Consider the following 11524-nt stretch of genomic DNA (forward strand, 5'->3'; position numbering starts at 1 on the left):
GGAAATATCAGACTCTGGTCCGACATCTGGATCGAGGAAACCTCCCTCCGCATTCTGTTCCCCCGCATCTTTGATTCAGTGACTAAGAAAGATATAAGAGTGTCCCAGTGCTGGAATTCTAATGGTTGGAGATGGTGTTTCATTTGTAGCGGTTTTGCGGCGTCAAACTTTCCAGACGGGAATCGACAGTTGTCGACGTTCAAGGAATGCCTCCTTACCGCCTCCCCCAATATTGGTTCGGACTCTGTTAGCTGGCGATGGACTGCACATCAAAAGTTCTCTGTCAAATTCTTATACTTGTTCCTCTCGTTTACTGGATTGATCGACCCAATGCGCTGCTCGTACATCTGGAAGCTAAAAATTCCTTTAAAGATCTATTCTCAAAAAAAAATTTCTTTAAAGATCAAAATCTTTACTTGACTACTACTTCGAAAGAGACACCCTACTGACAGACTCCTTCACCGCGGATTGGTCGTGGAGCCCCACTGCGTCTTCTGTGCCGTAGGTACGGAAAGCTGTGACCACCTCTTACACAATTGCGTTTTCGTCAAATTTCTGCTCCATAGCACACACAGCTCGGAACCACTTCTACAACCTTCGGAGGACGTCCGTAACCTCTGGCATATGGCCACTACCGTTTCCGACAAGCTTGAAAGGGTTAGCTGTCTGACCTCGTTGTCCGCCACCTAGTGGGTGGTTTAGGCCAAGCGGAACAATATCATCTTCAAGGAGAAACTAGCCTCCCCCTCCCACTCTCTGAAACGTGTCAGCCTACTTCTGAACTCATGGATTGAGCTTCGCTGATTGACGCTCCACGCTCTCCGAACCAGGCCTCCGCTCTCTTTCACCCTGAACAGTCGCCTACTATTTTTTCCGTTTCCTGTCTTTTTTCTGTTTTTCCTATTTTTTCGGAAGCCTTCGCTGCTTCCATCTATGTATGCCTAGTTTATTTGGCTAATGAATGAAGCGGGTAGCTTGCTACCTTTCTCTCTCTCAAAAAAAAAAAAAAAACAGCATCAAAATTAGAATTTAATTTATTCAATGTAATTCATAACGTTAAAAGATTTGCGCATATCAAAAAGACATAAATGTGAGATATTTATTNATGTAATTCATAACGTTAAAAGATTTGCGTATATCAAAAAGACATAAATGTGAGATATTTATTTTTATGAAAACGCTATCTAGTACGTATGGTAATTAGGATTATAAAATTGCTATGTTCGGTTTAATAAGAGTATAATTTTAGTAATGTAGATAGTAATATATATAATTTTCCACAAGTAGACCCATACTTAAAATTTTGTGTGTTTACATTTAAAATCAAATTTTAAATTTTAAATTTTAATTCAAAATGAGAATTTAGAATTTGAATATTGAATTCAAAATCTATATTTATATTTAAATTTGAAATCGAAATTTTAATATAAATTTAAATTTATAATACAAATTATATCGAGGGCAATTTGAAAATTATAAAACAAAAAAATTTTAGATTCCTCTCATTCTCTCTCTCATTCAGGACTCAGGAGTAGAAAATACCGATCCCTCTTGCACGGTAACACAGGATTCTCTCTTGTGGGGAGTTCTACACTTCTGCGGGATTGTTTGAAGGTCAACAGTCAACGAGGTCCCACCCACAGCACTCACGGCCCATTTCACGCGGAATCAACGAACAAACAGGACCGCAGAAACATGTCAAGGCCATTATTTTCATATATCCAACGTAATCTCGTGCATATACCAATGTCATTCCTTCTTACTCGCGAGAAAAGTAAAAAAAACTATGGAGTCTCTCCCTCTCCCGATCCTCCTCTGCTCCCCCCTCCTCATTCTCCTCCACGCCCCCACATCCAAATCGGACCCCCTCTCTATCAACTGCCCCACCGACGCGAACTACACGGCGAACAGCACCTTCCAGTCGAACCTCAACCTCCTCCTGTCTTCCCTCCCCTCCGCCGCCGCCCCGTCCGGCTTCTACAACACCACGGTCGGTCCAAGCGGCGCCGACCAAGTCTACGGCCTCGCGTTATGCCGCGGCGACGTCTCCTCTGCCGAATGCAACACCTGCCTGACTACGGCCGCGCAAGACGCTGTCGCAAAGTGCCCGCGCGGCATGTCGAACACCCTGTGGTATGACAAATGCATGCTGCGCTACTCCAACTATAGCTTCTTTGGCATCGCCGACAGCTCGGCTCAGTTGTACATGTGGAACATGCAGAACGTCACGGATCTGCAGCTATTTGACGACCAGCTGGGGCACCTGATGAACAATTTGGCCACGGAAGCGGCCTACGGGTCGGGGCGGCCGCCGATGTTCGCGGCAGGAAAAGCCAACTTCACGAACTTTTTGAATATATACGCGACGGTGCAGTGCACGAGGGACCAGACGCCGGACGGCTGCTACGGGTGCTTGACGACTTACATCGGTAACATCCCGGCCTGCTGCGGCACGAAGCAAGGCGGGAGGATACTAGGAGAGACTTGCACCATCCGGTTTGAAGTTTATCCGTTTTATAATTTGTCGGCCGTCGAGAACGCGGCGATCGCACCGCCGCCGCCGCTACCGCCACCGGCAGGGTCGAGTCAGAACACGGGTAACGGAAGCAGTCAAACGGGCGGTAAGGGTAGCGGAGGTAAGTCAAAGTCTTTTTCCGTCGTTGACTTTCCGATGTGCGGGATTTGCTTCTATTCATAGGTATGCGGCATCGCATTAATTGCACGTGGCCGTGGATAGTTTTATAAGCATGCGTGATTTTGTTAAGAAACTCCTCAGCAAAGTTTTACTATCACAATTTAATAAACTGTATGATTTATCTTGCGTGTCTAGATTTAACGATCTGTTTCAATCTAATCAAATCTTAAACCGTATAATTTATCTTGTGTTTAGATCTAATGGTACAATTAGTACAATTAGTTTAGAGGGGCTTGTTAAGAATTGCAGGACTTTTTTGCCCCTCGTGTTGCGTGCGAGAGTCGTCCGCTAGCGAAGGGATGTTGCTTTCAAAGTAAACAGTATGGTCTTCGATTTGGTAGAGAAAAATAATCTTTGCAAGGACTTTGTTCATTTTCTTAAAAATTAACGTAACTAGAAATATAAAGTAACTAGTTTCAAACGTGAACTCTAATATATCAATTATTAAATTTTTAGCTAGCTGTAGAAGACACGATTGGCAACAAATATGAAAAAGTTAGAAGTCATAAACATATCTATAAATATATACACACATGGAAAGCTATGTTTGTTACCAGAAGGAACCGACTCATTTTGCTTGATTCGACTTATTAATAATTTGACTCTTTCTTTTTTTCTAAAAAAAAGATTAATAATCCGACTTGCTTTGATATTACGTGTTAAAGGAAAAGAAAAACAGATTAAATGAATATTGAATTCAATCTTAAATTCCCTTTTGTTTGATTTTGAGAACTAAGTAGGATCACTTACCTCTTGGTGCAGGAATTAATGGAACTACAAAGACAATTATTGTTGTTGCCATTTCTGTGGTTGCTGCTGCATTGTTGCTCCTGTCTGCTATCTTTCTCTGCCTGAGAATAAGAAAGAAACAAAGAAAACGAGTTAGAAATGCTCTGATCAGTAAGTTCCACACATAACTATATTTAATTCAACACACACAGATAACATAAAAATTCATTTATGTACTAAGATCCTGCTCTTCATGAAGCAAATGGAGGAGATGAGCAGGAAATTAGAAGCGCGGAATCTCTGTTGTTTGATTTTGCCACAATAAGAGCTGCCACAAGCAACTTCTCAGAGGCAAATAAGTTAGGGGAAGGTGGATTTGGACCAGTGTATAAGGTGAATTCTCCACTCTTAAGTGCTCCAATTCAATTAATTAATCTGCAAAAGACAATATATTTAGCTTATGTGTCACTGAATGTTAAGAACTACTAGCCTCTAGAAGTTTTAACAGCTAGAAATCTGTATTTTTATATTTGGTATTGAACATTTTCTTTCATATCTTGGCTCGAGACTTTATTATTAACTCAGGACCTCTTATTCTGATAATATATATTAGTAATTATTTGTTTCTAAAAACTTATAATACTATAAAATAAATTTGTTAACATTTGTATATGACACTGAAAACAGGGCATACTACAAGATGGGCAGCAAATAGCAGTGAAGAGGCTCTCAGTGAGCTCGGTACAGGGGCTTGTTGAGCTGAAAAATGAAGTGGTGCTTGTAGCAAAGCTTCAGCACAGGAATCTGGTGAGGCTAATTGGTTGCTGCTTGGAAGAGCAAGAAAAGCTTCTTATCTATGAGTACCTGCCCAACACAAGTCTTGATAAGTTTCTCTTCGGTATGGCTCATCACAGCATAATTGTTTATTCGCATTGCTACTTGATTTGAAGTAGCCTTCATTCTGTTGGGAATCCGGTACTCGTCTCGGTACCGGATCTTATAAATCCACAACCTGTTCCGATACCGACTGCTGTAGATTCGGTACCGATTGTTGAGATTCCGCAACGGAAGCGTCAAATTTGATTTTTACCATAAACCCGTCTCCTCAGCAAAAGCTGATATAATCATAAAAATGAAAAATATGCAAGTAAAATAAGATTCATTAAATAAGAGAAGATTACACCTGACTTCTCTTCTGCAACTGAGTAGCTACAGCCCGAGCCATCTTCCTGAATCTTTTCTTATTAGAGAATAGTATTATATTTTTCATAAATTTTAAATAATATAAATTTATATTTGAGAGTAAAATTAGTATTATAATATCCTATAATTTTTTTAGTTTGTACGAACCAAGCAATGAAATGTGAATAACTCATTTCAATTCCCAATCCACAAATAAATCAAACGTCTTGAAGTAGTGGGTCATTCCAATTACCATTCCAATTCATTCCCATTCTATTATCCATTCCAATTCCACCCTTGAACCAAACAAGCCCTAAAACTCCAGTAAGCTAGTTACACTGTACTTAAAACTTGAAACTTGTTTTGCACAATTACCCTATAATTAAAACTTGTTTTACTTATATATTACCATTTTAACTTAAAATTTGAATTCCAAATATGAATTTCATCTTAAAATTTGAATTAAAATTTGAATTTGAAAATTTAAAATTTTAAAGTCAGAATTTAAATGTAGATTTTAAATTTTAATATTTATATTTGAATTTAAATTTTGAATTCAATTTTGAATTTTAAATTTGAAGTACAATTTAAACTAAGATTTTAAATTTGAAATTCGAAAGTAAATATGAAATTGAATTTGAAATTCAAATTCAATATCTAAATTTGAATTTAAAATTTAAATTTAAAATTAAATTTAAAATTTGAATTGGAAATTCGAGTAACAAAATCTATATCAGAATTTAAAATTCGGATCCAAAATCAAACTTTAAATTTCAAATTTAAATTCAAAATGAGAATTTAGAATTTGAATATTGAATTCAAAATATATATTTAAATTTAAGTTTGAAATCAAAATTTAAATGTAAATTTAAATTTATAATACAAATTATATCGAGGGCAATTTGAAAATTATAAAACAAAATTTTAGATTCCTCTCATTCAGGAGTAGAAAATACCCATCCCTCTGCAGGTAACACAGGGGATTCTCTCTTGTGGGGGGAGTCGTACACTTCTACCCACTTCTGCGGGATTGTTTGAAGGTCAACAGTCAACGAGGTCCCACCCGGACGGCAGATACATTTCTACAAGGCCATTATTTTCATATATCCATTTACTGTCGTTTCCTTCACAAAGTAATCCCATATACCAATATCCTTAATCCTTCTTACTCGTGAGAAAAGTAGAAAACTATGGAGCCTCTCCCTCTCCCCTACCTCCTCTGCTCCCTCCTCATTCTCCTCCACACCCCCACATCCAAATCCCAGCCCATCTATGTCAACTGCCCCACCGAAGCGAACTACACGGCGAACAGCACCTTCCAGTCGAACCTCAACCTCCTCCTGTCTTCCCTTCCCTCCGCCGCCGCCCCGTCCGGCTTCTACAACACCACGGTCGGTCGAAATGGTGCCGACCAAGTCTACGGCCTTGCGTTATGCCGCGGCGACGTCTCCTCTGCCGACTGCAACGCCTGCTTGACTACCGCCGCACAAGACGCTGTCGCAAAGTGCCCGCGCGGCATGTCGAACACCCTATGGTACGACAACTGCATGCTGCGCTACTCCAACAATAGCTTCTTTGGCATCGCCGACAGCTCGTTCTGGGAATACATGTGGGACGGGCAGAACGTCACGGATCCGCAGCAGTTCGATGACCAGCTCGGGCAGCTGATGAATAACTTGGCCACGAAAGCGGCCTACGGGTTGGGGCGGCCACCGTTATTCGCGGTGGGGGAGGTAAAATTTACGAGCTTTAATAACATATATGGGCTGGCGCAGTGCACGTGGGATCTGTCGCCGGCCGACTGCTATGAGTGTTTGATGACCAACATCGGGAGAATCCCTCAGTGCTGCAGCACGAAGATGGGCGGGAGGATTTTCGGAAAGAATTGTGTCGTCCAATTTGAGTCGGCTCCGTTTTATAAATTGGCGGCGCCGCCTACTCCGCAATCAAATGGGACGAGCACGGTGACGCCGCCACGGCCGGCAGGGTCGGTTCAGAATACGGGCAAGGGCGGCAGTCAAACGAGGGGTAAGGATACCGGAGGTAAGTCAAAGTCTCTTTCCCTCGTTGACTCTCCCCACTGTGGGATTTGCTATTGGGGGGTCGTAGGAAATTCCAATTGACAGGCGTGTGGGGGATCACATCAACTCACGTGAGGTAGGTAGAATTGCCGGACGTTTTTTGGACCCTTCGTTGCTTGCGAGAGTCATCCACCGTTGCTTTGAATGTATATTAAATATAAAAATATTTAAACATTATTCTCTAATAGCTTAAGCTTTAAGAGTACAACGGTTATTTTATATGGTATGAAAATAGGAGGTCCTGAGTTCAAGTTATATCATGCTCCTAGTATAATAAATTTTTTTTCTTTTAATTCAAATCCACTCAAGCCCAGACGTGAAGAGGAGTATTAAATATAAAATTATATAAACATCGTTCTCTAACAGCTTAACTTTTTAGAGTACAATGTAAACAATATGATCTTCAACGTGGTACTAAAAAAAAAAAAAGAAAAAATTTCATTTGAAAGACTTTGTTTACGGTGAATTCAATTTGAAATGTGAGCCAACTAACTTCAAATTTGAAATTTTAGATACCAATCATCAAAGTTCTTAACTAACTGAATAGATATGGTGGGTAACAACTGTGCAAATTTTAGAAGTTATAAGCGTATATATGCAAATGGAAGTTTTGTTAGTTACCGGAACGAACTGACTCATTTTGGTTGATTTGATTTTAAATAATTTGACTCTGTTTTTCTAAAAAGACTAATAATTCGACTTGCATTGATATTACATGTTAAAGGAAAAGAAAACACATTATATGAATGAATTGAATCTAAAATTTCCTTCTGTTGGATTTCGAGAACTAAGTAGGGTCACTTACTTTTTGTGCAGGAATTAATGGAACTACAAAGACAATTATTATTGTCGCCAGTTCTGTGGTTGCTACTGCGTTGTTGCTCCTCTCCGCTATCTCTCTTTGCATGAAGAAACAAAGAAAACCAGTTAGAAATGCTCCGATCAGTAAGTTCCACACACAACTGTATATAATTCAACATACACAGTGAAACATAAAATTTCATTTATGTACTAAGATCCTGCTCTTCATGAAGCAAATGGAGGAGATGACCAGGAAATTAGACGCGCGGAATCTCTATTGTTCGATTTGGCCACAATACGAGCTGCCACAAGTAACTTCTCAGAGGCAAATAAGTTAGGAGAAGGTGGATTTGGACCAGTGTATAAGGTGAATTCTCCACTCCTAAGCGCTCCAAGTTAACATTTTCAACCTAATCTACAAAAGAAAATATATTTAGCTTATTTATCAGTTTCCTTTTCTCTACTCAATGTTCTAAATGTTAAGAACTACTAACCAAAGTTTTAGCAGTTTGAAAACAGTATTTTAATATTTTGTATCCAACATTCTCTTTCATATCTGAGCTTAAGCCTTTTTAATTGACTGAGTACCTCTTGCTCTGATAATATATATTAATAATTATTTTTTAAAAAAAGCTTATAATACTATAAAATATTTTTTAAAAAATTTGTAAATGACACTGAAAACAGGGTATACTACAAGATGGGCAGGAAATAGCAGTGAAGAGACTCTCAATGAGCTCGGTACAGGGGCTTGTTGAGCTGAAAAATGAGGTGGTGCTTGTAGCAAAGCTTCAGCATAGAAATCTGGTGAGGCTACTTGGTTGCTGCTTAGAAGAGCAAGAAAAGCTTCTTGTCTATGAATACCTGCCCAACACAAGCCTTGATAAGTTTCTCTTTGGTATGGCTCATCACAACATAGTTGCAGTAGCCTCCATTCAATAGAAGTACTCTTTTTTTCTTGTCTTAGTCACTTGGATACATTTTTCGCAAGTCATTTTGGCTTCTAAAACAGGTTTCCTTATTTTTTAGGGCTGTGAAATTATCTGTAGAATGAAAATGTTATGATTAATTGTAGTGATTAATTAAGAAATGCCATATATGTAACACTATGTTACTCAAACAAAGCAGATCCTGTGAGGCGCGAACAATTAGAATGGGTCATACGGTTCAGGATCATCGAAGGGATCAGTCGAGGACTTCTCTATCTCCACGAAGATTCGAGGCTAAAGATAGTTCACCGCGACCTGAAAGCGAGTAACATCTTGCTGGATGCCTTCATGACACCTAAAATCTCCGACTTTGGTCTCGCAAAGCTCTTCGACGTCAATGCAAGTGAAGGAAGTACGAGTCGGATCGCGGGAACATAGTAAGCACATTCTACACCCAAAACTCAATAAAGAAAAAAAGATTTACTAGAGTTTCTCTCCCAACGAGATTCTCATATAATGTTAATGCTTAAAACTTGGTTGTTAATTACAGCGGATATATGGCACCAGAGTATATAATTCACGGACATTTCTCAACAAAATCAGATGTTTTTAGTTATGGCGTGTTGCTTTTGGAGATTGTGACTGGACGAAGAAACTCTCGCCCTCAAGAAAGTATTCATTCAGAAGACGTTCTATCCTATGTAAGCATTCTCTATACCTTAATGGGTGGATAAGGTATTCATTTTAAACTTACGGTGCCGTATTCAAATCGGAGACGGTGACAATAACGTAGTCAGGTTTCAAAAACCCAAAATTTTTACTAGAGGTCCACATGACATTTAAAAAAGAGTCTTCAATCTTTGAAAATTTTTTACTTTACCGCCCTACGTTTTTTGAAGCCACGCTTTGACACTCCCAGTCATGATAAATTTTTCTTAATAAATCGAGGTGATTTTCTGCTGCTAACTACAGCTCTCTCTTAAATAGGTGTGGAAGCACTGGAGCCAAGGGACTGCACACCATGTGCTCGACCTGAGTCTCGCAGGGCAGTGCCGGTTGCAGGACGTGCTGAGATGTATCCACATTGGGCTGCTGTGCGTCCAGGAGGACCCGTCGAACCGGCCGAGCATGGCGTCCGTCGTGCTCATGCTCAGCAGCCTCTCCTTCACCCTCCCCGCCCCCTCGGCCCCTGCTTTCATCATTCTGCATGGCTCAACTGCAGACAACACGGTGGAGATCGAGACTGATTCATCCGGCGGCCTGCAGCGGAAGACGACGAGGGCTGCGTCGGTGAGCGACGTCTCCAATTCAGAACTCGAGCCACGGTAGCGTCTCGGAGCCGAGGAATATTGAACCGAATATACTGAGTTCGAGTGGCAAAAGAGTGTGATTTTTTACGTTGCCGAATAAACAGCAAAGGCGTTGTGAATCTAGATTTACGTAAGCTTGCTTATTTTGCGACTTTCCTTCTTTCGAATGCTATAACAAGAAGATTTTATCCAGTATCACTCTTTTAACTGTGCAAGACGTAATAGAATAAATTATGAAAAGCCTCCTGTATTTTAGCCCCTCTTTCTAGTCATTGTTTATATTAAAAATTTTGTCAATTTTTATCCGACACTTTATTATTATTTTAAAAGTTCTAAATTAAGCTATATAGTAATGGTTAAATTTAGTTGTAAAATTTTATAAAATAAATTTATGGATAAAATTAGATATATTTAATATATTAGAATTATATAAAAATAAGTATGCAAATAAAGTGAGTTTATATAGATACTATTCTTTTTTTTTTTTTTGAAAAAAATGTAGCATGCTACCCGCTTCATTCATTAGAAAAATGAACTAGGCTACAAGGGTGGGGCAACTAAAATCTCGAAAAAAAAAAAAAGAGAAAAAAGAAAAAAAAAAAGGTTCAAGTAGGTAGAACCGAATCCCACTCCTTCAGTAACTGCCGGAGAGTGATGACAACCATCTAAGGGTTCGGTTGGATTTTCCTAAAGATCATGTTGTTTCTGGCCTTCGAAATGCACCACCAGCAACCGACTAAATAAGTAAGGCAGTCCCTTTTCTTTCTTCGGCTCTTCCTAATCCTCCAGCTGTCCCAAGCACGGTTAACCTCATCCTCCATGTCTAGAGTCTGAACTCCATCTACACCCGACACTAAGATGAACTTGCTAAAAACACACCTGGTGAACAGATGGTCTACTGTTTCCTCGGCCGACCCGCATAGTACGTAGGTTGAGTCTTGAACCTAACCTCTTTTAGCTAATCTATCGGTCGTAGAGATTCTCTTATTAAGGACCAGCCAGCAGAACACTTTAATCTTAAGAGAAATTTTATTTATTTATTTTTTTTTGATTAAACAGGGGGGTCCCCCATCTTAAGAGGAATTTTGACTCTCCACAAATGAGATGCTCGCACATCCCTCGTACCCCCGTCCGACAGCGTCACATAGGTCGATTTTACAAAGTAAGAATCATCATTGCTCCATCGCCTTTGTATAGTATCTGGTCTATTCTCCGTGGAATAGTGTGAAATCCTATCTTTGAGCTCCGCGATACTATTCTTGGATGAGAAATTAATACATGTAACCAGCAGTGCGTCATGCTCGATGTGTGTTAAAACCTACCACAACACATCAAAATTAGAATTTAATTTATTCAATGTAATTCATAACGTTAAAAGATTTGCGTATATCAAAAAGACATAAATGTAAGATATTTATTTTTATGAAAATACTATCTATTACGTATGGTAATTAGGATTATAAAATTACTATGTTTGGCTTAATAAGAGTATAATTTTAGTAATGTACACAGTAATATATATAATTTTCCACAAGTACCCCCATACTTAAAAAGTTGTATTTACATTTAAAATCAAATTTAAAATTTGAATTTAAATTTCACTTTAAATTTAAAATTCAAATTCAAAATTTAAAATTTTGAATTTAGATTTAAATATAAATATTTGAATTTGAATTAAAACTTTGAATTAAAAAGATGAATGTCAATTGAATTATGCTTTTAAATTTGAATTTAAAATTTGATTTAATTTAAATTTGAAATCAAATTCATAATTTGAATTTGAACTTAAAAAACGAA

At 38.7% G+C, this 11524-nt stretch overlaps 3 protein-coding genes across 3 annotated transcripts; all 3 read left to right on the forward strand.

Annotated features, from left to right (window-relative positions):
* Window positions 1787-5686, forward strand: LOC109713290 (cysteine-rich receptor-like protein kinase 25). Its single transcript, XM_020237293.1, has 5 exons — window positions 1787-2636; window positions 3458-3595; window positions 3684-3817; window positions 4112-4322; window positions 5577-5686. Exons 1-5 carry the CDS (start codon window positions 1787-1789, stop codon window positions 5642-5644), a joined length of 1401 nt encoding a protein of 466 aa, XP_020092882.1. The 3' UTR covers window positions 5645-5686.
* On the forward strand, window positions 5797-6729 carry LOC109713291 (cysteine-rich repeat secretory protein 38-like). The gene has a single exon (XM_020237294.1). It carries the CDS (start codon window positions 5797-5799, stop codon window positions 6727-6729), a length of 933 nt encoding a protein of 310 aa, XP_020092883.1.
* LOC109712978 (cysteine-rich receptor-like protein kinase 10) lies at window positions 6597-9964 on the forward strand. The gene is made up of 7 exons (XM_020236868.1): window positions 6597-6763; window positions 7504-7632; window positions 7722-7855; window positions 8176-8386; window positions 8617-8854; window positions 8968-9118; window positions 9405-9964. The coding sequence occupies exons 2-7, from the start codon at window positions 7593-7595 to the stop codon at window positions 9744-9746; spliced, it is 1116 nt and encodes a 371-aa protein (XP_020092457.1). The 5' UTR covers window positions 6597-6763; window positions 7504-7592; the 3' UTR covers window positions 9747-9964.

This window comes from Ananas comosus, linkage group 7, assembly GCF_001540865.1.
Source record: "Ananas comosus cultivar F153 linkage group 7, ASM154086v1, whole genome shotgun sequence".
NCBI lineage: Eukaryota > Viridiplantae > Streptophyta > Magnoliopsida > Poales > Bromeliaceae > Ananas > Ananas comosus.